The sequence below is a fragment of the Eschrichtius robustus genome, chromosome 8 (genome assembly GCF_028021215.1).
Source record: "Eschrichtius robustus isolate mEscRob2 chromosome 8, mEscRob2.pri, whole genome shotgun sequence".
In the NCBI taxonomy this organism is placed as follows: domain Eukaryota; kingdom Metazoa; phylum Chordata; class Mammalia; order Artiodactyla; family Eschrichtiidae; genus Eschrichtius; species Eschrichtius robustus.
The window spans coordinates 129,408,418-129,435,654 of NC_090831.1; the positions used below are offsets into that span (position 1 = coordinate 129,408,418).

Below are 27,237 nucleotides of genomic sequence, written 5' to 3' on the forward strand. Positions count from 1 at the left end.
CCTCAGGGACACTGCCCATGGGATCCTGATGCACACGGGCCACTGCGAATTCTGAGGAGACAACCAGGAGTGTGTGTGTGTGTGTGTGTGTGTGTGTGAGAGAGAGAGAGAGAGAGAGAGACACGGGGGTGGGTGGGGGCAGAGAGAGACACCCAGAAGGTCCCTCGGTCCAGCCCCCTGCAGAGCCCTGATGGGTGTCTGAGGCTGTTGTGGGCATCCCAGCACAGCTGTCACCTGACCGCAGCCCCACGAGAGACCCCAGTGATACCTATAGTTGAGCCCAGTGACCACCAGAATCATAAGAAATAATAAAGTGGTTGTTGTCTGAAGTCGCGGAGCTTGGGATGTTTGTTACACGGCGATGGCTGATGGGTGCAGAAGCGCCAGTGGGAAGAAGCTCGCAGGGTGGTCTGGGAGATGGAGCTTGCACCCTGGCCCGGATTCCGGCCTCCACCTTCCTCTGGGCTCATGGTGCTTCCCAGCCCTCCTGGCCCAGCGTGGGAAGCCCGCTCGTATCTCATGTCTGGACCCCAAACTCTGGGACCACCAACAAGGACTCCTCTCCCCTCCTGGCCAGGACTGGGCAAGCCTCAGGGTAGGGGCTCCGGACCACAGACCTGGGTGTCTTCCCTCCCTCCCTCTTCTCTCTCTCATTCCCAAACCCTCCTTGGCTGCCTCCAGGCCCAGGTCCCTGCTGCAGGTGCCACATGCTGTGCTGTAGCCACACACGTGTTCTGTGTGCATCTCGGCTCATAGCTGGCCTTGCCCAGGATCTGCTGGAACCGGGGTCATCATGGGGTGGGGAGGGACAAAGGCATGAGGGACCTGGCAGCGCAGGTCACTGTCTGGGTCCACCAGGGCTTTGACCAGATGGACAGAAAAATACCTTCTGGCCAAATAGCTTATGACCAAACATTATAATAAGAGCCAGTCCATGTTGAGCAGAAACCAAACAGCTCCATCCCAGAAAGCGCTTTGGACCAATAATTCCGTAGTTATAACTTTATTATTAGAAATCAAAGCAGTCAATATTAAAGTTGTAAGAAGTTTGCGTAGCAAAGCGATTACATCTCGGCACTGCCAGCTGCTGGCCCGTGTCTGCTGCCCCCGTGTCACACGTCTGTCATGAGAGAACCTTTCCTCTGACCCAGGTCCATGGGAAGCAGGAGACTTTTGGTCCCTCATACAGTTTTCTTTTCCTCATAATCGCTATATGTTTCACATCTGAACCAAAGGTGACTTTTTCTGGACTTAACGGGATGTCAATCTGGACATTTTCCTATTTGTGAAATTGTGAAATTGCAGAGTTAACATTCAGCTTTCCGTTCGTTCTCAAAAGCTGAGAAGTATTCTCAAGTTAGAATTGTTTTTGACGTTCTAAATACAGGCAAATCGTTGAAGATTCTTAAATGTGATTTGGCTTACTATTATACTTGCACACCAAACATTTTTATAGAGATTATACATATGATCTAATTTGGTCTCTGTTATTCTGCCTCATGCTATCATTCATATTTTTATGCATATTTTTTGACCCCCAAAGGATGTAATATCCCCCCGAAGTTTTCCCACTGGTTCTCTGCCTGTTCACCTAAGCGTCAGTGGTCCCCAGCCCGCAGGCTGGCAGACGCCACGGCCTCCTTGCAGGACAGTCCCTGCGGTCCTGTGCCTCAGTCCCCTCCACCCCTGCTGGTTGATAAGCTGTGACCTGCGTCTCGCTGGGGCGGGAGGGGTGTGCGGCCTGGGAGGCTGAGGGCGGCCAGGAGAAGACGGGCGTCTCCCAAACATGCCAAGGGCTTGTGGACTCCGCCTTTACTTCAGATCAAAGAAAACGCTTTTGATTTCCTATTTTTGTTAACACTAAATTTGAAGGTTGACCTTTAAAGCTACTTCTGTCTCCTGCTCAAAATGTCTTTGCCCCTTCGGGTTCTGGTACTGAAATCAAAATTTAGTAAGTTGTGTGGAAGGATGCAGTCATTTCTGGCTTTGGCCAAACGCTCACTGTGCTGGTAAAGCTTCTCTTACCGTCAAACTTTACTGCCCTTCGTCTGGTTTCTGACCTTTCAGATGCCGTGATAATCACTTCTCCCACGATCGTGGGAGCCCGGAGCCTGGAAACCAGAAGCTCCCCTCTTGGGCACATGGGGCAGGGGTCTCCCTCCAACTGCACTCGGTAATTTGGGGGGACCACCTCCCTGACCTTTTGTTTCAAAGATTTCGACGCATAAACGTCCCAGCCTTGGGGCTTCGCTGCCGGCCTGTTAACAGGAGGAGGTCTTTCCCTGCGATGATTCCTGGTTTGTGGGAAGATGCCTTTGGTGTGTGCTCAGCGGCAGAGCACAGACAGCGGGGAGTGGGGTGGTCGGGCCACCCCGTTAACTGACTGCTCACACAAACTTAACGCACGACATTTCTGGGAAAGGAGGCTTGTGCGCACCATTCCCCAGACTGACCAAGAAAAGCTCCCCCAGAGCAAACTCACCGTCTCAGCTCGGGGCCACTGCCACCAAGTCCCGCAGACTGGGGGCAGAGGAGCGCTCTGCCCCAAGCTCCGCCACACCGGGCACTCCCTGCCTGCTGGCCCCCCTAACTGTTCAGGAAGGAAAGGGGAGGGGACAAGAGGTGCCTGGGTTTTGTGCCCGCCCCCCCCCACCAAGCCACCTCGTGTGGAGCAGCCCAATGGGCAGGGGCAGCAGCAGACAAATAACTTCAAGGCCACGCAGCTGTCATTGGGGAAGTGGTGGTGGCTTGAATGTGTACAGCTGCTGCAGGGGGGCATGGCACCTGGGCTCTGGGCGGGTCTCTACTCTTGAGCCCACAGATTTGTCGGGGTGGAGCATGAGAGGAAGAGGGGTCACCACGGACCCCATCAGTTTGCTTGGGCATCTGCACGTTGCAGCTGCCACCATGGACACGGGAGGACCGAGGGGGCCCCCGGGAGTCTGGCTGTGGCCTCGTAAGGTCTGGACGGCAGCTGGACAGCACAGTGGCTGTCAGGGCGCAGGTCCGGGCTCCAGGGACTTTACGGGGCATTTCAGGTACATGAGAGTGTGTGGGAGGGGTTGGTCCCTGAGGATCGCAGAACAAGGACCAAAATCCGTGTCTGTCTGAATTTACCATCTGCTTCTCAGCCCTTCTGGGTTTGGGGACAGGACTGGGATGTGGGGTTGGTTCTTGGTAAAGAAGTCACTTGAGGACGATCAGCAGACACTGGGGGCGGGGGGTGTCAGGTGGTCTCTGGAGCGCGAGTTCTCTGTGATGGGCGTTGCCTCAAAGTGTTATTTCAGTCTTTTATCTTGTTCCAAAATAGAACTTGGAGCAGTTTGCAAAGACTGACACATGGAGGGGTCAGGGCAGGGATGACGGGGTGGGGAACCCAGGCTGTGCGCCCCTGGTCGCTTGCGCTCTCTCTGCGCCCGTGTTCCCACCAAGCCCGAGGCTGAATGTTTCTCCAGACCGCGGACCCTGACGCTCCTGCGGCACTTGTTAACAAACCCAGATGCCCAGCTCCGCCCTCAGGCCCCAACTCAGTAGGCTGGGCCCTGGAAACTGCCCCTTGGCTTCCCCATGACCCTCACAGCTGGACAGGGCCCCCGTGTCCCAAGCCTGGACAGCCGGTGGGGGGGGGGGTCTCTGTGCCATCAGCTCTTGGCCACCTCCCTGTGCACGTACGGCTGCTGCTCAGCCTCGTGTGCGGCAGGCCAGGCACCATTGCTTCCTGCCGCCCGAGTGCAGTTGTGCACGTTGTGCACTGCACAAGGCCCCTTGGCTGAGGGGAAGAACTGGGGCTGAAACCCAGCCCTGGCCCATGGGCTGCACGCAGCACACCAGCTGCCCTGGTGCCCGAGAGTTGTCCAGGTTGCTAAGGAGCTTGGCCGCAGCAGGCCTTGTCAGCCTCCAGCACAGTGGCCCCGGGGGCCAATCCCACCTCCTCCATCGCTTACCCGCTCAGCTCTGCGAGGATTTTGCACTTTCTGCTGGTCCCCGGCTTTCCCTGGCGCCTCCCCGACCCTCCCCACTGCTGCCCCCAGGGCCTCTTTTCTGGGCCTCTGCACCCGGCCTCCCCTGCTGCTCCTCCACCTCCTCACACTGACACACGTGCACGCACGTGTGCACCCCGTCCCGCCCGCCAACACCGTCCTCCCCCGCGTTCCCCCATCCCCGGCGGGGAGGTCTCCTGTGAGGTCAGCTTCTGAACGGGGGTCTCGCAGCCCCTTGGGCAGCCCCCATCGGGGTGTTCCCCAGCCCTGCAGAGCCAGCCTGGGCCTCCCAGACACTGAGCCCCCGGACCTGGAGGGGTCAGGGCCCCAAAGCCTTCCACTGGGTCCCGTTTGCTGTGAGACTGTGGGGAATCGTCCATAAACCCTGATTTCAGGATTTTGGAGTTGACCAAACAGCCTCGTTTCTCAGTCTTCTCAAAAATTTCCTTGTTTCTCAGTGATAAAGCTCTCTGATAATGAACAATACACATCTGAACTTACAAAACACAGTTATCAAACGCTATTAAACGAGGCGTCGGCTGTGGTCTTGGGCGAGGAGCGGGGTGACCTCACGCCCGCCATACGCCTGCCTGGCCACAGGCCCCCCGGCAGCCCCTGCTCGCGGCCCGGCACACGGCGGACACCGCAGGGGCACTTCCTGCCTGCAGGACGCTGGGGAGGCCCGGGGAGGCCGCGGTCCGCAGGGCAAGGCCCCCAGCGCCCTGCTCAGGGATGGCTGCGGGTTCTGCTCTGCAGGGACAGGCCAGTCCACTGCTCACGGATCGATTTTCTGATTTCCGTGAAAAGGAAAAGAAAAAGAGGGTGTGTAAGGCCCTCCAAGGCCCGCGGAGGAAACAGTCTGGGCAGCTGATAAGCAGAAGGGAGAGCTCCTCAAGGTGGGCAGGCGGTGGCGGAGGGGGTCCAGGTGGCCCAGGAGGAAGCTGACCCCAAGCTCGCGTGGCCGAGGGGGGTGAAGGTGGGCCTGCCTGCCTGGGGCCGGGCCGGAGACGTGGCCGAGCCCCTGTCCTCCCGGTCAGGAGGTGACGATTCCCCCCTTCTGTCTAAACGTGGGGACAAACGAAGGGCTCAGGCTGCGGGAAGGGGCCGGGGATGAGGACACGAGCGGCTGCAGCGTCGCCCTTCAGCTGCTCCCACATTAGCAGACGTGGGTGGTTCAGCTCCTGGTGAAAAGAAAGTATCCCCAAGTATCGTGCCGCCAGGCTTATTAAAAAGTCAGTCTGATGGACGCGGGGTTTGACAAAACTGCATCTGTGGATGGGAGAGGCTATTTCCAGTGACCTGATAAATTAAACAAGTTATCACTATATTGTAATTATAATTATGTCAGGAAATAAAATAGAGATGGGAGGAAAGGTTCAACAAAGGTGGTTTTGAGTTAGAAGCTGTGCCATTCCAAACCCCAAGACTTGTGTGTAAGTTACTCCTTCAAAGTAGACGCCCCAGGAGGGAGAAGAGAGACAGACAGACAGACAGAGACAGACAGAGGACTGAGCACAAAGACGTCCCCCAGCAGAGGTGAGCAGACGGGGGGGTGAGCCCCACGGGCGTTAAGTTCAGGCAGAGACAGGCGGCTGCTCCACCAGGCGTCTCCATCCTCTCTCCCTTGAGAACCGGCCTCGTCCTGCCCGGTGGCCTCTCTGGAGGCCAGGCTTCTCTCAGAGCCAGAAGCAAACCCGCCAGCCCTCGGCGTCCCCTGAGACCGTGCAGGGCAGATTCCGGAAGTTTCGGTGCCGCTCAGGTTCCGGATGCGAGGGGACTGTGCCTGCGGGTGGTCCTCACCGCGTCCCCTTCCTGCCCCGGGACCGAGTCTCCGCCGCGGCCTGGCCCGTCCCCGGGGACAGGCGGTCACGGCCCCCTGGGAGGGGAGGGAGCGGTCCTGGCCTCTCGAGAACACCATCCAGAAACGGCCACAATATCCATCCACTGCACTCAGCTACGAGGACGATCGACACACACCATATGGTTTGTCTAATAAACAGAGCGACCTGAACAGCCAAGAACAGTCTCTAAACAAACACCCCGAATAAAATGAAAACCAGCCATCGTTTAGGAACAAAAGTGTAATCAAATTCTAATTTTCTATTCCAATAAACATCTTTGAATTAATGCCTATTCCACTAATTATGAAGGTTTTTTATTAGCGTTCTACTTGATTAATAAAGCGCACGACACAGATTACATATACTATTGCTGTCATGTCCCCCTGGGGACGGATGTGGTGGTTTCTCAATCGCATGTGAAAGCGAGAGCGAGAGCGGGAGACGTCTGGGAGCACGAAGAGGGAGCAAAACGGCTTTTGAAAAGTAGGACGTTAATTTTGTAAGAAAAATAAAGCTTCTTAGACGGATCCTACCAGTTTACACCACCCGGTAGAGCAGATCCACAGCATCGACTCACATGGCAGGGCCCAGCCCGGCGGCCTGGAGGCTGCACTCGACGGTGGGCCAGGCTGTGGCCGAGGTCGGGTGGGGGGAAGACTGTCACCCGCAGCGTTCACTTCGGACCCTGCAGCGGAGACACTGTTCCCAGCCATGGAGACGGAGCGGTGAGGACAGGGGGTGGGCACGGGGGTGGGCACAGGAGTGGACACGGGGGTGTGGACACGGGAGTGGACACGGGGGTGGGCCCTGAACCCTGGCCGCGGGACCTCAGCCGGCACAAGGCCGAGGTGGCAAATGGACTCAGTGTGGGCGGAGAGGGCAGTGCTGGCTCCCTGTGACCTGGGCGGGGGAGTGGTCTCAGGAGAGGATGGAGAATTCGTATAAGCACCTACCGTGCCTGCCCGAGGGCAGGTTGCGGTGCAGAAACGGTGCAGTTAGTGTGGGTGTGGGTGGGGCTGGAGGCTGAGAGCAGAGTTGAGTGTGATAAGGATGGGCCCAGACTCTTAGAGTCCGGTTGTGGGCTGCCCCAGGGACCACCATGTCCTCACACGAGGGCTCAGAACTCCCAGGAGAGCAAGGCATTTTTAACAAGGCTTGATCTGCCAGCTGCTGCGCGGATGTGAGCCCACGTGTGCATTTTCCAGGAATCCCAGGGAACCCACTCCTGCCCCGACACAGACTCACGGTGTCGCCGTCGAGAGAAGCACTGAGCACACCGTGAACTGCCTAGTTGATGATAGAACTGCAACACATAGAGCTTTTGTTTTCTCTTTGTAAGATCGCATCTAACAGCTTGTAAAATTTACCTTGGTCTCAAGCAACAATTTCATAGGAACGCATCCCTAAATCGCTTGATGGTTAAGCCCCATGGTGTTGCAAAGGTGAATGGTCAGACCTCCCCACCCCAGGACACGCTCTGTGCCCAGAGAGACACGCTGGGGGAGTGGCCGAGGGTCGGGACGAATTCAGAGCCTATGCCGTCCCACCTTTGCTCTGAGAGCCGCTGGGCCCCGCCCCCTGTGAAGCGGGGTGACTAAGTCCCCTGCCCGTCCCTCCTCACTGGCACCTGGTGAGGACTCGGGTCCAGGAGGCCTCACAGGCTGCTCTGTAGCTTCCCGAGTCCCCGTGTTTCTAGCTGGTCTTGAAGACCAGGGACGGTAGCTCCTGCTGTACCCGCGCCCCCCTGAGCAGGGTGTACACTTGGTGCACACTTAGTGCCAGTATTGTCAGGGAGGAAAGCCCTCCTTGTGGCCGGGAGATGCACAGCCCGGGTCTCTGGTGCCATTTGAGAAGGAAGTCTCATCTCGATAATAAAACTTCAAACAGGTGCCCGCTGCGGGCTCTGATCGGGAGCTCCCGCTGGGATGGGCGCCGAGGTCCCAGCTGTCCTGGCTGAGCCGGGCCTGGGACAGAAGCGCCAGGAAGTGGAATTGGCGCCCTGCCCGTGGAGGAGACCGGGCGCTCCTCAGACCCTCGGCACCACGCTCAGGTCCCTCACCCTGCTCGCCGTGTCCAAACCTCTCCTGCACGTTCTCACCTCGCGTTTCCGCCTCCGCCTTACGGTCCACTATTCTGGCTTCAGCTGCTCCCGACCCTCTGTTTCACCCGGACAGCCTGTATCTCGAGAGCGAGCTCTCCCTCGTTTCCAGATAACTGCTCCCCTTGGGTTTCACCTCTAGAAGTTTGGCTGGGTTCTTTTACTTTTTCTTTCCAGTTTTATTGAGATATATAATTTACAGACAGCACGGTGTAAGTGTAAGGTGTGCGGCACGATGATTTGACTCACATACATCGTGAAATGAGGACCGCAGTAAGTTTAGTGACCATCGCTCATCTCAGACAGCTACAAAATAAAAGAAATAGAAATATTTTTTTCCTTGCGATGAGAACTGTCAGGATTTACCCCCTGAACAATTCTCCTCTACAGCACACAGCAGTGTTAATTCTACTTCTCATGTTGTACATCACGTCCGTAGTACCCATTTACCTTACAATTGGAAGTTTGTCCCTTTTGATGGCTTTCATCCAATTTCCCTCCCTCCCACCTCCCGCCCCTGGTAACCACAAATCTGATCTCTTTTTCTACGAGTCTGTTGGTTTTTGGAGTATAACTGACCTTCAACGCTATGTAAGCTCCTGTTACACAACATAGTGATTCAGCATTTCTGTACACTTCAAAATGATCACCGCGGGGTGTCTAGTTATCATGTGTCACCATACGATGACGTTACCTAGTTACTGACTACATTCCCCATGCTGTACGTTTCATCCCTGTGACTCATTTACTTTGTAACTGGAAGTTTATCCCTCCTAATCTCCCGCACCCATTTCTTTCTTCCCCTCTGGCAACCACTTGTTTGTTCTCTGTTTCTGTGACTCTGTTTTGCTGTGTTTGTTGGTTCTGTTTCAAAGCTACTTGCTCTTTCGTGCTGTTCTTCTTCGCTGCCATTTAAGATGCTTAAACCTATTACCATCTCCCCTTACCGTGTTACCGCGGTTCTTCACAGCAGTGACCCTCACCAACTATGCTCCATTTCCTCCTGTGCTTTGTGACGTTTTATTAAGAGCTGATTGTCATGGGGGCATCTCCTCTGGGGGTTGCACATGGTCCATCCAAGCGGTTTTGCCTCCACTGAGATTGGGAGCTCAGGGTTTTGTTGGGGTCGGATCAGATTTTCACCCCGCTTTTCAGCGAGGACTCCCTGTGCCCCGTGGACGTGGGGAATCAGCCCCAGCCCCGCAGATGGCGCCTGTCTTCTTCTGGCTGGACGGCGGGGCCGGCCCTTCTTCAAACTCCTCCCTCCCTCTGTGGCTCCGAGGCAGGGGCGTATCACAGCCAGCTTGCGTCGACTTGCAGAAGCAGACTGTTAACTTTTAGGAATTTTATGAGCTGGTTGATAAATATAGCCCCCATTAGAATTCAATTATATGAACTGACAAATTAGATTAATACACAGGTAAGGAATACTCGAAACTTATCGCTTCCTAATTGTGTGAACTACATTTCACTCTCACGACTCCAGTAGCTGTCTTCTCGTGTAATCGTTTTCATCTAGGGAGTCCACATTAAAATCACTCATAGTGGGTGTGTTTACATCACAGAAATTAGCAAATATGACAAGTCAACGCTTTACTTTTGTCTGGTTGATTGTCTAGACTTGCAAGTAAGGGCTGGAGAAGACACTGATGATGCGGATTAGACTTAAACGCGAGTGGTGTCGTGTCTGCAAGGGTCGCATCTGAACAGCACACGAAACCAGAGGACACATTCCCCCAGGCCCCGAGACCACGACCCAGCTCTGCAAAGAAGTCGCTGGCGCCACTGGTGAGCAGGGGGGTTCTGACCACACCACCTGTTAAGGTGGAAACAACCTGTGTTCAAGCTGGAAGCACAGGTCGGCCGCGGACGCAGGAATCCCGCAAAACCGAAGCCGGCCTCCCGCGAGGATCCGTTAGCTCTGTGGCATCCACGACAGGGAAGGCTGTGTGTGTTTTTACTGGTGCCGGTTGCATGCATTCCCAGCACCCCCTGCGCCGACCCCGAGCAGACCGCGTGGACCCGGGCCTCCGCCCCCTCGGGTTCAGCAGCGATCACGCTGTCCACACCGACCCCTCCATATCCCACCTGTCTTTAGAGCTGCCTACGCACGACGTGTGCAAGGTCCGTTTTGTCCCGCATCCCTCAGTATTCCTGGCCGGAGGGGCATCTTTATGGCACATGCAGATTCTGACACGTGTTTATCACGAGAAGTGTCACCCATTGCTATGTGCGCTTGTATGAAACAGTGACAGCAACTTTCCAACACACGGAAAGCAGAAGCTTCCTGGATGCCTGGGCAGGATCTTAGCAAGAAGCAAACTGGGGCAGGGAGACGCCGGCGAGGCAGAGCTAACAGAGTGTAAGTGGACGCCCATCGGCTGAGATACAAACAAACACCAGCATTTAGTCGGACACCACAGGCCACGTGTCTTGCTACCGCCAGCCGAGATAGACCAGCACCGGACAAGAGGGAAGCCGCCAGGTCACATCCAGCAGCGCCGTCCCTCCCTGGCCGGGGTTTGACTGCTCCCAGCGTGTTCCCCGGTTTTGAGGCTCCCGGGACGGCACATGTCTCTGTGAAGTGGTGGAGGGCCCCCTCTCCTCTGCAGGCAGCAAAGAAGGGGCCACCACCGCCCGCCGACACTCCCTGGGCAGACACACACTAAAGAGGGGACAGGGACACACAGAGAACAGACCACTCCCCACCTTTTGACTGAGATTGTTTAATCACTTTTTTTAAAACACTTTTCATTTTCATTTTATTTATTTTTTATTTTTTTGGCCACGCCGTGCGGCCTGCGGGATCTTAGCTCCCCGACCAGGGATCGAATCTGCACCCCCTGCAGTGGAAGTGCGGAGTCTTAACCACTGGACGGCCAGGGAAGTTCCCTGGTTAATCACTATTTTTTCTTTTTTAAAGTGAAAGCTTTCTTTTTTTTTTTTTTTTAGTTTTTATTTATTTATTTTTGGCTGTGTTGGGTCTTCGTTTCTGTGCGAGGGCTTTCTCTAGTTGCGGCGAGCGGGGGCCACTCTTCATCACGGTGCGCGGGCCTCTCACTATCACGGCCTCTCTTGTTGCGGAGCACAGGCTCCAGACGCGCAGGCTCAGTAGTTGTGGCTCACGGGCCTAGTTGCTCCGCGGCATGGGGGATCTTCCCAGACCAGGGCCCTAACCCGCGTCCCCTGCATTGGCAGGCAGATTCTCAACCACTGCGCCACCAGGGAAGCCCCTTAATCACTTTTTTAAAAAAATCACTTTTTAATGAATAAAATCTCAGCGACACTCGACACCCCCCTGTACACAGCTCTGCAAATAAAATAGCAACTCAGTATAGAGTTCTAAAGAATACACACACGTTGTTTTAGGAATCCAAATGCCCGCACCTACAGGAAACAGGATGGATGGGAAAAAAATGCTCTCTCATCCCAAATAATGACCATTCAAATGTGAAATCAGATGTTTAATCGGACACAATTAAATATATTTATATATCTCACACTGAAGAAACATAAGAAGTTAGAAATTACAAGTAGGTATATGCTTCCTATATTCAGATAAACTAGTTTCTATTAATTATTTAGATTCCAGATAGAGAGAAACAACGTTGGGAAGAAATTATAGATATTAAAGCAGATACACATGACAACACCATTTAAAGACACAAACAATATTTTGGCATTTTTCTCCCCATTCAGCCGGCCACTTTCCCTATTCTACTGTCTTCTGAGATGTAACACCTATTTAAGATGGGAAGAATGGTGTGCAACACGGGAAACAGAGGTACCAGGGTTACCGGGGAGCGTCTTGTTCCCTAAAACGAGACCAGCGACACCCAGAGCGGCCTGCACACCTTCCCAGATGTTTAAACGTCTTCAGTTTAAGGAAGTGCCTTCTCTGTTTCGGGGCGGGGGTGGTACATTTGGCGCTCAAGTGGTATTTTGGCAAATCCAGATCGTTGCTAGATGTGTGTGTCTCCGTGACATCAGACAAGGGGGCAGGCAAAGAGATGAGGAGTCTGAGCCCTGGGGGGAGCCCAGGCCATCCCCCTTCCCCAGCTGCTATGATCCCACATAGGTAAAAAGCAAAAAAAAAAATGTGGGTCTCCCTGCGTTCCTCCCATGGTGAAAGCACCCCTGGTCTTCTCTGGATGCCAGCAGGGCCCGAGCCTTCCCGGAGAGGGGACCACAGGTGCCTGCCGGGAGCTTGCTGAGTGCCCGGCTTTGCCCTGCACCCCCTCTGATTTCGGTCACCCTGCAGGGAAGCGTTTAGCTGCGTCTGTGTAAATCCTTATTTGTAGTTCATGACCGTGTCTGGAGTTTGGGGCCCGCCCCCTACCTTGCCCAGGTGAGGCGCCCCTGCGGTGGCTGGCCTGGAAGCAGGCACTCTGGGTGGGAAAGCGTCTGCCCCCAGCGGCCCTGCCCATCCTCGGGGGTGGAAGGTCGGCAGGGGCTGTCGACAGTGCAGGGCGGGAAGGGTGTTGAGCAGCCGGGATGAAACGCAGAGCTGGGCGACTTCCTTATTTCCTGCCCCAAAGCTGCAGAACGTCCCCGTTCTGTCCACCTAAGTCCCGAATAAGCCGCGGTGTCTCCTCCGGTGATAAACTGTTGTCAAGACAAACGCCGGTTGAGTTTCTTACAGCCGGTGGCCTCCATTCGGTGCCTCATAGGCCTCTCTGGGCCCCGCCCTGCACAGCTGACACCCCTTCAGGAAGTGACAGGTCACGAGCCAACTCTCTTCCGGGGACCACGCTGACGGCACCATCAGTACGACATGATTGCGGTTAAGAATGTGGATGGGTGCTTTAAGGAAAAATAAATTTTTTTTCAAGAAGGTGAAAATAGATGAACTGATTGCCCCCCGTAATTGCATCTTCCCACAGATCTCTCTTTATTATTGTTTGCTTGAACAAAAACACACATTTTAACTGCTAAACTGCACGGCCCACAGAGTCTTCAGGACCCGGTCACGAGGCAGCTGCGCTGGGAGGCGTGGTTAGGTCGTCCCCTGACTGCAGACGGCTCTCCCCGGGGCCTCGGCACACGCACTCACTGGGGAAAGGCTTTGAGGATGGCGTTCACCTCCTCGGCCACGGCCGTCAGTGCAAACTCGAACTGCTCCTGGAGGGACAGAAGGAAGGAGATGTGAGCGGGGGTCCCTTCTACGCCAGCCTCGGGCTCCCGTGTGTTACTCTGCAGAAAGAAACTGTTTAGGAGAAAAAGGGAAAGGTCGCAGATTTCCGTGGAAAGGAGAACAGGGCACTGGTTTGCAGGACCAGTGGTTTGCAGGGCACTGGTTTGCACTACCCAATGTGGACGAGCCACGCTTCTCGTGTGGGAAAGTCTCATTTTTTATGGCTGCAAGAAGCTGCCAGTAGACACGTGAGCAGGACAATGGCTGCCTGAGGCTCCACGCGCCCCGCCAGGCTCCTTCTGACAGCAGCGCCCAACGCTGGACCGCGGTGAGAGGGGCTGTCAGCGCCTGGCCCGTCATCCTGGAAGGCTCCGGCACCAGCTGCTTCCCTGTCACGGGTGGGGACCATGTGTGGCCCACATTTTGAGCAGCGTCGCCTTAGCTGAGATGCCTGGGTGGGGATGCCAGAAATCGGGAAGAACCCAGCGTTTGAAGTCCTTTTAAGACAGAAATTTATTTTAAGACAACCATTAACATAACAGGCAGAAGCTGCACTTAATGAATAAAATTCAATAAATGACAAGATGACCGTTTTGGCCTAGACTCAAGCGTAGGACAAGAGCCATCTGAGCACGGAGGACGTGGAACGCCGTGGCTGTGAAACATCTGAGCTGACCGGGTTTGCAAGGATAGGAAATCAGAAAGAGGGCTGGGATGCTTTAAACAGGGAGATGTGCTCAGCACAGGAGACCCGCGGGGCACGGTCCGCCGTCTCTCCCGGGGTCCCTGCCCCTCCGCGTGAGGAGCGGCCGAGGCAGCACGTCCGAGCCCCGCGTCCACACAGGACGGGGCAGTGTGGCCCTAAAAGGGGTCAGGACGGAATGCCCTCTCCCAGCTCCACCCCTGACCTCGGGCACCAGAGACGGAGACGGGGCGCAGGGCCCGTGTGTCGTGTGCACGTGTGTACGTGCGTGTGCACGGGGAGGGTGGGAGACAGAGAGACAGAAGTACAGAGAGGGACGAAGAGACAGAGACAGAGAAAGAGACAGAGAGACAGAGACAGACAGACACAGAGGGAGAGACAGAGAGACAGACAGAGACAGAGGGAGAGACAGAGACAGAGGGAGAGACAGACAGACAGAAAGCGGGAGGCGTAAACACGCCTCCAGGAGGAAGGCGAGTCGGGGTGTCAGGGACGGACCTGAGCAGCAGAACACCCGAGGGGTGAAGTCAAAGTGCGGAACCGGGACAGGTAGGGGAGGGCAGTGCACGGAGACCACGTGGACACGCCTGCGTGTATCCCAAGGGGGCAAACGTGACATCATTACTTGGAGGTGACTGAACACACGAGTCGAATGGCTTTTATTTCTAAGTGACAACTGTAAGAGGAAATTTTATTACGGAAAAGCAAGTGTCAAGGCCTTTGATTAAAAGGGCACCTTTCTTTTAGGAGACGCACTGAAGGGGAAGGAAGCCGTCTGTTCACAAGACACACACGGAGGACAGCATTACTCATCTTCTGAAGTGTGCTATTTTAACTGCAGCCCCTGATTTCACCTCTCTTCCTAAAAATGAGCGTTTTGCTGGGCCTGTTACGGACGTACAGTGACGGGGTCGTGTGGACAGTGTCACGCGCCCACGTGACACCTCTCCCTGGATGTCCTCTCGGCTCGTGCCCTTGTGCCGCCCCCACCCGCCAGGGCTGGGTCTGTCCTCTGAGTGCCTGATGGGGCACAGCCGTCCAACAGGCATAGGCGGTTGGTTTGACTGAGAGCTTGCTTCCGGGTGGAAACAAACCCAGCTCTCTGTGACTTTTTACAACCTAGTGGAGCTCTGTGCCCGGCTAGGCGTCAGGGCTCCGTGGCTGCCCCAGGCCCCAGCCTCAGCGAGCTCAGAGCTTATGAACTGTTCTGACCGTATTCAGCTCAAATGATGCGATTTGACTAAACGGGTTCAAATGAACAGGCTGTGGACGACCTTCTCGTGGCTCGTGGGAAACAGCATTCAGATTTACGGCACTGCTTCGTCCGAGGAAATTTCCTACCTTTCTGTTAAATTGAACTTTAGGGAAAGCTCAGTGTCATGGAGTGATGTCGGGCAGAGCAGCCATCAGTGAAGAAAGAACGGGGGCGCGTGTGTGTTTGCTATGCTTTATCCCCGCGACGCCGGGAGCTGAATCTCCGTACACTCTGCACGGCGGCCTCGGCCAGCTCACCCGCACCCCAGGAAAAGGGCGGGGGTCCGGGCCAGTCCAGCCACACAGGAGGCCACAGCTTTTCCAGCCTCTGCCGTCTGGGAGCACCCGGATGCTGGGGCAGAGTCCTCTGGCCAACGGTGTCCCCTTGTCGCTTAAGGAAACCAGAATGTGAGTGACTATGAGGCACGCGCTGCAGGCCACAGGGGGCTGAATGGGGTTCGTCATGTACTAGGAAATGTTTTTTTCTGTTTTGGAGGGAAGATCTGTCTTCTCAATAATTCTGCCTAGATCCGTCCCAGAGTCCGTGTGTTTTGAGGATCCTTGTACCCTTGGGGGGCGGACGGGCCTGCCTGGGAGGGGCCCAGCTGCAAGGAGGGAAGATGGGAGGGGCCCAGCTGCAAGGAGGGAAGATGGGAGGGGCCCAGCTGCAAGGAGGGAAGATGGGAGGGGCCCAGCTGCAAGGAGGGAAGATGGGAGGGGCCCAGCTGCAAGGAGGGAAGATGGGAGGGGCCCAGCTGCAAGGAGGGAAGATGGGAGGGGCCCAGCTGCAAGGAGGGAAGATGGGAGGGGCCCAGCTGCAAGGAGGGAAGAGACGGGTTTGAATTTAGGGTCCTGAGCATTATCCACACAGAAGTCAACGGGGTGACATGGAAGGCAGATTTGACCAGAGGTAGAATCCGCTCTTCATTCCTGGTTGTAAGTCGCCCCTGCTGCCCCAGCCCCGGTTCTGGGACGTGCGAAGTTGTACGGCTGCCGGTGGCCATGTAGGACCGAGACCATCCAGGACAGTGAACCGACCCCGCATTTCTGGATGACCAGGCCACTACCCACAGCACGGTCAGTCCCACGGGCGCCAAACCTGTGGGCTACGGGGCACTGGGACGGCATCGCGTTGTGATAAAGCTGAACCACAAACAAAGAGGTGTGAGCAGGGTCCAGTTCTCCCCGGGACGCCACCACTGCCAGCAGAGAAAGACTGACCAGCGGGGAAGGCTGGCGGCCGCGCCCTGAGCCCAGGGGCCGAGCTCACCTCTCCAGCGAGGACACACACCTTCTTCCGGTACGCTCCTCTCAAGACGCACACCCGGACCCCATCACGGGGGCACCGGACACACCCCAGCCAGAGACAGTCCACAGAAGCACAACGAGACCTGGCCGGTCCTCAAGGCCACAGTGCTGTCCACCGGGGGAGGTGAGGGGGGCAGGACCAGTGAGCACACCGTGTGGCGGCTCCTGGACGGGACCCCGCTCCAGAGAAAGGTCCCTGGGAGATCTGACGTGGTGCGCACATGAGCTACTGGCATCGAATCAGTGCCAGCTTCCTGGCCTCGCTCGTTCCCTGTGGTTACGAAGTGTAACAGTGGGAAGCTGGCGAAGGGCACACGGGAATTACTTGTATTTTTTCTGCAAGTTTTTGCAGGTCTGAAATAATTTCAGATTTCAAAAAATCTAAGAAACATAAAGTGTGCAGTGACTTTCACATAAGATTCCACATAAGGGTCTGGTGACAATGCTACACTTTCTAGGGCCCGAAATAAAGCGGAGGGACAGAGGGGCTGTCGGTGCTGGTGTCATCAAGCCGCTCCCCCCCGCCCCACCCCAGATGCGGGAAGAGAGCAGGGCAGCTGTGATCGCCAGCTGGACAGGGCAGGGCTGGGCAGAGATCCTGACCACTGAGTGTTTCCTCTGGTCCTACTTACAAGAGGGTTCTGATTCTACAAGAGAATTAAGTTGGTTTTGCCTCAGCGCTTGGGGCTTTGACAGCGCAGAACCAGCCAAGGGGCCCTTGAAATGATCTTCAAGGTCAAAGTGTGCTTGCTGGACTTTACCAGGCCCTTGGCTTCTTCCTCCTCAGCGGAATGGGTGGCATTTAGACTGTTCTCTCTCCCCTCAGGCTCAGACACTGCACTGTCCTGCTTGATTTCTCATAGGGACAGAGAGGGAGGGAGGGCGTAGGAACTGCTTGCCCTTTGTGGGGGGCGGTAAGACCCCGAGGCAGGAGGACTGTGGTCCCAGAATCGTCACCACCAGGCACCAAAGCACAACCCAGCTTGATTTCCCAGGAGAGCTTATGATAACTTAAAGTCCCCTCAAGTATAAAGCAGTGATTTTGCAAGGGCATCTTTCATGATTTTTGGCCTTTGGTGGAGGCGCTAATGGCATCGCAGAGTCGAGACTACACCGAGAAGGAGAATAGTCTGTATTTATGGCTGCAGGATGTGTGGGAGTGTTTGTGGTTGGACACAGATACTTCTGGAATGCTGAGAGAATGCGTCATCACAGTGACCTGTTTCTAGCTCTGGTTAACCCAAGGCCAACCAGGAATCTTTTGTCTTTGCTCCTTTTGCTGCAAACTTGGCCTTTTTAATAAGTATGCACCTGAGCTACTCAGGGTGCTCAGGGACCCAGCAGCACCTGGGGACATTCTGGTGACCACTGTCCTGATGACCGCACGGCAGAGCTGCAGCTGTGGGAGATGGAAATACGGGAGGTGGGCAGAATGTTGCATGAACACAGAATATTCCATGCAGGGGTGCCGGCGTTTATCACTGACCTCTGACTATAAAACTGCAGTGTTCTCCCTCCATCCCCAAATCTGGCACATGGAGAGTTCCCAGGGCCTGAGATCTGACCGCATCTGCTTAGGCTGAAATGTCTGGCTGCTGCCGGAGCTGCCCTCGACCCTGCAGGGAGGGGCTGCCCGCGTCCTGCCCCGTGCAGCCCTGGCCCGGGAGGAGGCCAGCCGGCCTGACCCTCGCTCCTCTCGAGAAAACCTCCACACAAAGACCCAGCCCCGCAAAGCCCTGGCAGCCCCGGGAACCAGCCGGCAGTACCTTTGTCTGAACCATGCGTGGCCTCTGGTCCCGCAAGTGCTCCAGCGTCGCGGCAATGTCGATCTCTTTAGCGCCTGCAACAGACACGAACTGGGCTGAGTTCAGGCACAAGACAATCCGCGCTCTGCGTCCCTTGCCTGTTGCTGGGGTCCCTCAGGGCTCAGCGGCCAAATGACAATGACAGTCATCCCTCAGCTGCCCGGCTGGCAGGCAATTTCAGGGTTCACACAAGAAAACAGGGCAAGGCAGCTTTCATTAGCATTGATTCAAGAAGGCTGGGCTGACAAACGTTATCAGATGCCTATATCGATACCCACAGCAAGCTGTCGCCAGGAGGGACTAAGGCTTTCTTGATTTTTTTTTTTTTTTTTGGTGGCATTTTAAGACTTTCATTTTTTTTGGCTGTGCTGCACGGCTTGCGGGATCTCAGTTCCCCGACCAGGGATTGAACCCAGGCCACGGCTGTGAAAGCCCGGAATCCTAACCACTAGGCCACCAGGCCACCAGGGAATGCCCAAGAATTTTTTTTTAAAGATATCTTTGATGTGCACCATTTTTAAAGTCTTTATTGAATTTGTTACAATATTGCTTCCATTTTATGTTTTGGTTTTTTGGCTGCGAGGCATGTGGGATCTTAATTCCCTGACCAGGGATCGAACCCGCACCTCCTGCGTTGGAAGGTGAAGTCTTAACTACTGGACCACCAGGGAAATCCCCCCAACAATGCTTTAAGTCATAGGAAGTAGCATATAAACTTTAATTTCTACTGCATAGGATTTTTATTCAGAGAAATGAAACATTAGACTAACTAATCTTACACATCTAAATATTGGCTTCTAAAGGCAGAGTTCCCTGCCTGTGAGAAGTGAGTGTTCCAAACGTTAAGAAAAGGCGAGGACGCCCCACGTGCTCACGGGTTAGTCGTGTGGCCTAGAGCCCCTCCTACGGACGCACCCACCTGACACCAGGTGACTTGGGTGCCACAGAAATAATACTGCTTGAGTTTGAAAATGTAACCTTATGAATTCCGCGTATATTCTTGTTTTCCCATCTTGCCAGGTCCTTTGGTAGCTGGACAACAAACAAGGCCGGGTCCCAGGCTCGCGAGCTTCCTACACTTCAGCGGGGAGCATCTCACGTCTGCCGCGCAGTCCTGTCAAATGCTGGGGGCTTGGGCCGGGCGGCACCTCTCAAGTCGGCCGGGACCCCCTCACCAACCCCCAGTAGGTGCATGTCACGCGCAGCATTTCGTCTCACGGTGCCAGAACTGTCACCACGCCCTGTTCAGGGGAAATTGAGGCTCGTCCCGGTCACACAGAGCAGGTAGCCATGCTCTTCGGACCCAGATGTGGAAGTGAGACTGGGCTGGTGGCCACCAGGACGGCCCTGGTCTCCCGCTTCCATCACACCTGCGTGTGCACAGCCCTGCCCTTGGCCGGGAGCTGGGAGGCGCGCCTGAAAACGTCCAAGGCTGCGGTAGCCTTAGTGCCCTGGTTCATCCTGGAGGCCTGAGGCCCACGTGGGTGACAGCTGAGCCGCCAGCGCCTTTTTCCGAGTGGCAGGGAGATGCCGCTGGGGACACAGATGAGGGTGGGAGGGAAGGTGGGGGGACCGCACACTGTCTCAGGGAGAGGGTGCCTGAAGTGGGAGGAGCTGGCGGCTGGAGGGAAGGTGGGGACGGCTGGGAGGAAACACATTCCAACCAGGTGCTGTGCTCGCAACAGGGAAGCTGCCACGAGTACTGGGAATCCGGCAGTAAGTCGCTGAGACCGGGAGGCCAGGATCAGGGCTGACCCCCTCGGCCAGCACGGTGGCCAGTCCGAGTGCCTCGAGGTGCGGGGACAGTGTGGCATGAGCTCATCTCATCTAAGCTGGCTGTCCTTCCAGACGATGAACACCCTCCGTCGGGTATGGGAACACCCCAAGCCCCCCCGACTCTTAAATCAGAGTCTTTCTAGGAAGTCTTTCTTTCTGGGAGATCCGCCGAGAAACTCATCCAGGCGGAAGACAGGGTCTCCTTCTGTTTGCCTGAAGGCTCCTCTGAAGGTGTCAGAAGTTTTCGAAAGCTGACAAGGTCACAAGATGTACAGTCTTGTTTTGGGGGGAACCTGTGAGTCCAGAATAGCCTGAAACAGTGGGTGTAAGAGGAGCTACGGGGGGGGGGTCTCCCGGCCACGTGTGCAGCGGCCCCCCGAGTGGCCCCCTGTGCCAGGAACCTGCTTCCTCACCTCCCCAAAGGAACACAGAAATGGGCTTCTTCAAACCACAGGTTTGCCTTAAGAAAGTGAAGTCCTACGTGGAGAGCCAGCACGGAGCGGGGAGTCCCACCCCTGAGACCCGAGTTCTCGTCCCCCCAGAAACACCCACGTGCCTGGTCAGGATGGCGCCTCTGGACGCAGCACGGAGCTGTTGCTGCAGTTTAATTCCAAGCGTGAAGAGGCCCGACTGTGGGCAGGACACAGAAAACTCCGCCTGGGAGCGTCCGGGGCGGGCGTGAAGCTCCAGCGGGAGCAGAGCACCGAGGGGCCTCGTGGGGACCCGCGGGTCAGTGTGCGGTGACCGCGCGATGCACAGAACGTATTAGATGCTCAGTGCATGTGACCCCGCAGATTCTGTGAACAGAGCCTTCTGGAGAAGTGCTATCTCTGGGCAGCTCTGTCCTGCTCCGTGGATGCCAGGAGAACGAGGTGTGGGGTAGAGTCTGATTCATCAGCTCAGAGACGATCCTAGTCCTTTAAGAACAAAGTCCTGAGGGGTCCAGACTTAACCCCCCACTTTTTACGGTTGCTCAGGGCAGCGTCTTTAGTCCTTGAAACTGGTTTGAAAGACTCTTTCAATGGCCCTTTTCTTCCGAAGGGCTAGTCTGAGCAAGAGAACCGGCATGAAGGCCCGAACCCCCCGTCCCTCCTCTGTCAGCCTGGAGCGACTCTGCAGGGCTCTGCCTGGGGCCACGTGCAGGTCCCCTCTGAAGGCAGCTCCGTGGGGAGACCGTATGGCCACCGGGTGATGCTCTGATCCGGTGCTACGGACGAAACCTCTCTCTTCACTGCACTCTCCTTCGGACGACTGCTGACAGAGGCAGTGAGAAAGAGGAAGGAGAAAGCCTACTTAGGTCTTCCCTAGACAAAACGCCCGGGGACCACGCCTCAGATCACGCTTAGCCTGAAGCCAAGACTCAACAGTGGAGGGAATCAAATTAAAGCTTACAAAACATACAGCACTGAAAATAGAGGAGTAATGGATTTATCGGGTAGACTCAGTGGTCCGACGTGGATGGCTGGTGTCTCCCTGCGTGTTAGGATCGAGGCGAGTTATCTGAAGTGTGTGTAGAGAGAGAAGTTTTAATAGAACGCACACGCAGGATCTTTTATGAGGGGCGGGGAGGCACGGCCCTGCATCCTGTTCAGTGACCCCGAGCGTCCTGGTGACCCTGCGGTGCATGAGACACACAGTCTGCGTTTATAACCCAGAGCCTCGGGGCTGGAGGGAGGGGTGTGTGTCCTTCATCACCTTACACAAGGCTTTACTGAAGGTAAAAGGATTTATTTAAATCCCCCAAATAGCTAGGAAGCTCCCTCTACTGCTTTTAAAATGGAATGCTCTCTACAAATCCCATTTTGCTGATCACACGTCAAGGTCCAGGCGAACAGACACATGAGGTGCGGTGCTCAGGTCGAAAAGCGTGTGAATAGTGGAGGAATTAATTATAACAGATGCAAATAAAACCCAGACAGAAGACGGGGTGTGATTTCAGGGAGAGGTTTCTGGCATGTTCTATTTGAGAAGCATCACCGCTATTCGGATACGAGAGGAACGTACGTGCTTATTTAAGTCACCCTGCGGTCGGTTTAAGCTGGTGATTCCATGAATGTACAACATAGGCAGAGGCAGCCTGTGCATTTGGGCCCAGCACCGCACAGGGCAATTGTGAGTCAGTCTGACCCATCTTTCCCGGCACCAGTGACCCAGCAGGTGCGCTGCAGACTCGAGGCCGGAGTGGCCGGCGGGGTCCTGAGAGACACTGGCCGGGCGCCACCCCGAGCACCGACCAGCACACACAAAGGGCTGCCGCTGCCGCTTCCCAGGGTGCTTGGGGGGGGGGGCCATTGGCTCCGAAGTTCACATTATTGGTTAAATACATTTTTAAGATAACAGAGGTTTTTAAGCTTTAGATAAAAAAGTATTCGCCATCAAACAAGAAACATTAAAAGAACGTTAGTATTAGCAATATTAAAACAGTTTTTTAGGATGTGAGAATCAATTCAAAGTGAAAGAAAGTCGAGCGAACGGGCCACCGGTGCCTCCTCACGAGGCTTGTTCTGATTTCTCCTGGCGATTGCTGGCTAGTGGGCGGGGCGCGGGGCTCTCGGATTTTGGCGGTGTGGCCGCGGCTCACAGTCGAGAAGCGCCCTTGTCTCTCCCCGTCCTTCTGCAGGGCGTCCACAGCAACATCACGTAATAAACAGAAGTACATTTTGTTGCAGAGCTTTTACCCAGAAGGTTCTGCAGACTGCAGGGATGCAAAGTATCCTTTTTTTCTTGTAAAAAAAAGCTGTCATGCGTCAAATGCACAAGAGAGAAAGGCCTTTATTTTGCAGGAGGAAATTGTCTCAATTCCACCCTCTGGGAGAACTGAGGAAAGCTCTGCTCCTCGCCAAACACACCTAAAGGGACGAAGGGAGAGCGGTGACGGTCATGAGCCCGCAAGGAGCAGTGGGGAGCAGTGCCTATGTTCCAGGACGAAGGCAGAGCTGTCTGAGCGCCGAGATGGGTCCCGAGAGCCTGTGGTCTTCGGCTGAGCTCTGTTTGGGAAGGAAGGGCTGAGCAGTGATGGGCAGGGACAGCGCGAGGCCTCACCCCTGCAATTGGCAGGGCTGGATGTCACAGCTGGGGCCCCTCTGGGTCAACAGGATGACCGAGCCTTGACCCCAGACGCCGCGAGTCAGGGGGCATCACAGCCGGAGGGCAGCCCTCCTCCCGCCTCTGGGTGTCTCCGGGTGCAGGTGCCGCCTCCAGACCCTGGCCTCCCACTGTGCACACATGTGGGCACGTTCCCACACACTCCCCCACGGTGCACATGCACACACATGCACGCACAGATGCACACGCACACACTCTGTCCTGGGTCTTCCGTGCCGAGCAGTTTCTACTTCATGTTTCCGGATGCTCTGAATCGACTGAAGATTTATCAAAATTAAAGAGGAAGACTTTTTTGCTGGCCTTCTAGATGAACGATCATCTCCCTTTCACGAGGTTTCACTGGGATCCAAGGAGACAAACTGGCATCATATTCACTTGAAAATCAAGTATCTCAGAACCCAAACAAACCAGGTATTTTTCATGTTTTTGAAAACAAATTCGAACTCGTTTTTCAGGAGAAGCTAGGATGCCTCCACGTCTTCATAAACAAATACAAGTAAACGGAAGCAGGACTGGGCGTGTCGCGCGAAAGATGCCATCACTTACGCTCCAGGAGGGGACGGAACTGCGCGGCGCATCTGCGATGTTCAGCGAGGCGCCGGAGCATCTATGACGCTGCGCCCGTACCGGCAGCCTCAGCGCCGAGAACAACCCGGCAGCCAGGTGCGCGCGAGGGCGCAGTGGTTAAAAAAGAGGGCGTCAGGAGGGGGCGGCCGTTAAACTCGTAAAGGAGAGGCGGACGTGACGGCCACGAGCAGCCTGAGGCCTGCAGGAGCGCGCCGTTCGGGTCACCACGTGCCCCGGGAAGGCAGGCGCCGCGGACACAGCGCGGGCACGGGAAGCTGACGGCGGGGACCTCACTGCCTCCCGGTTCCGCCCACGTGACAAGGAACCACGCAGGACGCACACGCCCCGGGACACACTCAGGTCCTCAGTGGACGGGTCAGGGTTACGAAGGGGACGAGGGGTGGGTCATCCGGGTGATGTCTGTGGCTGCAGGGAAGAGGCTGGGTAGCCCACCGAGTCCGTAATGACACGGGAGGCTCAGGGGAGCAGGGGCCTCTGAGGTGGCCCTCCCGTGTCACCCAGGATCTTGCACTTGGGGCCACGGACACACTCCTGAGTCCCCATGTGATCAGAGCACAGGGGGCAGGAGGGCGGGCGGCCGGGCCTCGTGGGACCGATGGCCGCCCCGAGGGGCTGGGCCCGTGTTACCCTTGAACCGAGGGTCAAGTGCTCCAGGGGAGCTGGGCTCTCAGCCACTCACAAAACCCCCATCGAAGGCTCTCCGTGCCCCTCCTCCCACCTCGGCCCCCGAGTCTATGTCTGGGTCAGAAACTGAGGGTGCGGCCGGCCCCGCGGCCTGGCCGGGGACGGGGCTACTTAGTTACTCAGCTGACGGCAGCACAGAGACCACGTTCCTTGGGTTCCTCGCACCGTCTCCGCCCATGAAAGGAGAGGCAGGGTCTGGGGAGGCCTCATCGGGCACCGCGAGGTCGTAAGGACAACACAAACGGTCAGCACTTGTCACAGAACGTTCTAACACAAGTTCACGCAACTGTGGCAGGATTTTCCGGGAGGGTCACTAATGCAAGGTGACAGAGGCGTGGTCCCCAACACCACTGCCCACCCACAGAGCGCGGCCTCAGGGTCCTACTTAACACAGTGTTTGAGCCGTCACTGCCCCGCGACCAGGGTTGCTGTGCTCGGGGACTTCCTGCCACCAGGGAGGGACGAGGGGTCTTAGGCAGGAGAGGGGACGGACCCTCACTGTCTGGGGAGGAGCCGTGAGCTGCTGCTGAGAGGGGCCACGGCAGCTTTGCTGGGCCTCCGGGGTCTCCGGGGTAGGGAGACTCTGGGGCAGCGGGCAGCCGGTGATGCGGAAGGACTCTTGTGGCCTCCAGCCGCGGCGATCCTGCCAAACACGGCCAGCCAGGCCTGCCAGGGGCCAGCGGGGCAGACGGTGGCAATGCTCACGGGGACAGGGTGGGGGGCCAGTCTGGGTTTGGGGACGAGAGAGAGGAAAACCTGGGTGACAAGCTGGCTGTCGCTCATCCGGGCAAAGGAAGTGCGCATGGGAGGGACGGCCCTGGACCGGCGTCGGGTGGGGTCCAGCCAGGTGTCCCGGCTTCTCGTCGGCCACGTGGGACTGTGTCCACGGGTGAGTCAGGAGGGAGCAGGAGCCATGTGAGCAGGTCTGACCCACGAGATGCACGGGGGTTCCACACCGGCCAGGAGCGCCCCCTGTGGCGCCGAAGTCCACGGGGCCCCTGTCCGCCCATCGGCAGGTCAGAGAGAGCACAGAACCGTCAGCTTTGCCTGCCCAGGGATGACCCACAGGATAGACACCATTTAGGAAGCAAAGTGTGGGATTCCGGGCTGCAACGTGCTTCACAAGAGGACCCGGATGAGATGGGTTTAGGATGTTTCCCAGGAACAACTGGTCCCATTTTGTCTCGCTTCTCTCCTATCAGTCCCTTGTCTATCGTGTCACCCGGGCCTGGGTCACACCCCCAGCAATACTGCTCCCGGGACCCCTGTCCCCACCCCACGAGTCTCAGCTCCAACTGGCCAGATGAACAGACAAGGGAAGAAGTATCCACCTGTCACCTCATGGGACACAATTTCTCCAACTAAAGGAAAGGCCTCCCCACCCCACCCTGTTCTGGACGCTTTTTTCAGCCTGAAACCTGCATGAGCTGAAGACAAGGCGTCACCACCTGGAAGCCACGCTAAAGGCAGACTGGTCCGTAGAACTCATTTTCTGCTGGGTCTTCAGGTTTTCATGCTTCAGCCAGACATAGAAACAAGACGTTTCCCCCTCGACGTGCCCTGTTCTTTGCAGCCTGCTTCTCCCGGTCTTGTCTGTAGAAGCGCCGTCCACATGCACGGCCATGGCCGGGGCAGGCTCGGCCCTCTGTGCAGACCCCTGTGCACACAGACCCCTGGGGTCCTGCCCGCTCCAGCCCTCAAATCCAGCGGCACCAAGTCAATCCTGCCGGGACCCGCTGTACGCCCTCCTTCCCCAGCGGCTCCAGATGGATCCGAGTCGGCGAGCCTGTGGTTCCAGGTCCCCGTGGTCTGACCTCCGTCTCCCCTCCCTGGCGGAGTTTCTGCTGTGGCCCTAACAGACCCAGCTACCCGCTCCGCCCCTGTCCCCGGACCGCGCAGCCTGGCCGTGTCTCTGCAGTGCCGCCCCCTAACCTCTTGGGCTCTGCCATTTGCAGAAAGACCAGGGCTCCGCATCAGCCTGGCCAGCTGGATGCCTTCTGGCAGGTCACCAAACCTCCAGGGATCTGCTTCCTTAGTTTGCAACCAAGTGTCGGAATGAGTGAGCCCTCAGGGCCCCTTGGGGCTGTGAGGAACGGGCTACAGACGCGTACGGGGCTCTGTGACAGGCGTGGGGCGAAGCGCTCTCCGCCACTGCCCCTGCATCCCGGGGCCTCGACGGTGCTCGCTGCCCCAAGTCACAAGCTGCAGCCACTACCTGCTTCTCTCCATGGAGTGTAAAGCCCAGGAGGACAGATCGTTTCCCTTGTTCACCATGTATTCTGAGTGCTCAATAAGTACTAGGTTGGAACGGCACTTCTGTGGTTCAGCCCGTATTTGCCAAAAGGAGGAACGACACCGCGATGGTGGCCGAGGGGGACAGCAGGGCCCATGAGTGGGGAAAGGGGCTGGGGGGCACGTCCGCCGCAGACCAGGGCCAGGTCCTGGGTTCTGTAGGAAGGAGCCGGCGGGGCCCCGAGAGAGGGGCTGCGAACACGTGGGGCCTCCCGAGATCTTTCTCTTTAACATCCCGCTGACCGCTGTGTGCAGGAGAGACGGGCACAGGAGTGAGCGGGGAGGCCAGTCCAAGGCCACAGAGGGAGGGACGGTGGGAGCAGGGCCGAGAGACAGAAGAGACGGAGGACCGGACACACGTGGACGACCACCTTCAGCGCTGCTCCCTGGAGCACAGCCACCCGACGGGACTTCCTGCTACGGGCGTGTTTTCCGTCTGCACCGCCCGTTTGGCAGCCGTCGGGCACCTGTGTTATCAGGGCGCCTGGCATGTGGTCAGCGTTTCAATCTTATCATGTAAGTTGCCACACGTGGCTAGTGGCTACTGCCCTGAACAGTGCAGCTCTGGGGGAGTGCTGGGTTTTAAAAGTCCAATGAGCCATGAAGCGTTACTTCTCCCAGAATGGGAGAAAATATTTGCAAATCACACATCTGATAAGGGGTTAATAT

General features: G+C 56.4%; 1 protein-coding gene across 1 annotated transcript in view; it reads right to left on the reverse strand.

Moving 5' to 3' along the window:
• Positions 1–12,703: 12,703 nt before the first annotated feature.
• PTPRN2 (protein tyrosine phosphatase receptor type N2) overlaps positions 12,704–27,237 on the reverse strand; it is a 684,054-nt gene continuing 669,520 nt past the window's right edge. The window contains 3 exon segments of the mRNA XM_068550211.1: positions 12,704–12,722; positions 12,973–13,040; positions 18,085–18,158. Coding sequence (XP_068406312.1) covers positions 12,704–12,722; positions 12,973–13,040; positions 18,085–18,158 — 161 coding nt within the window.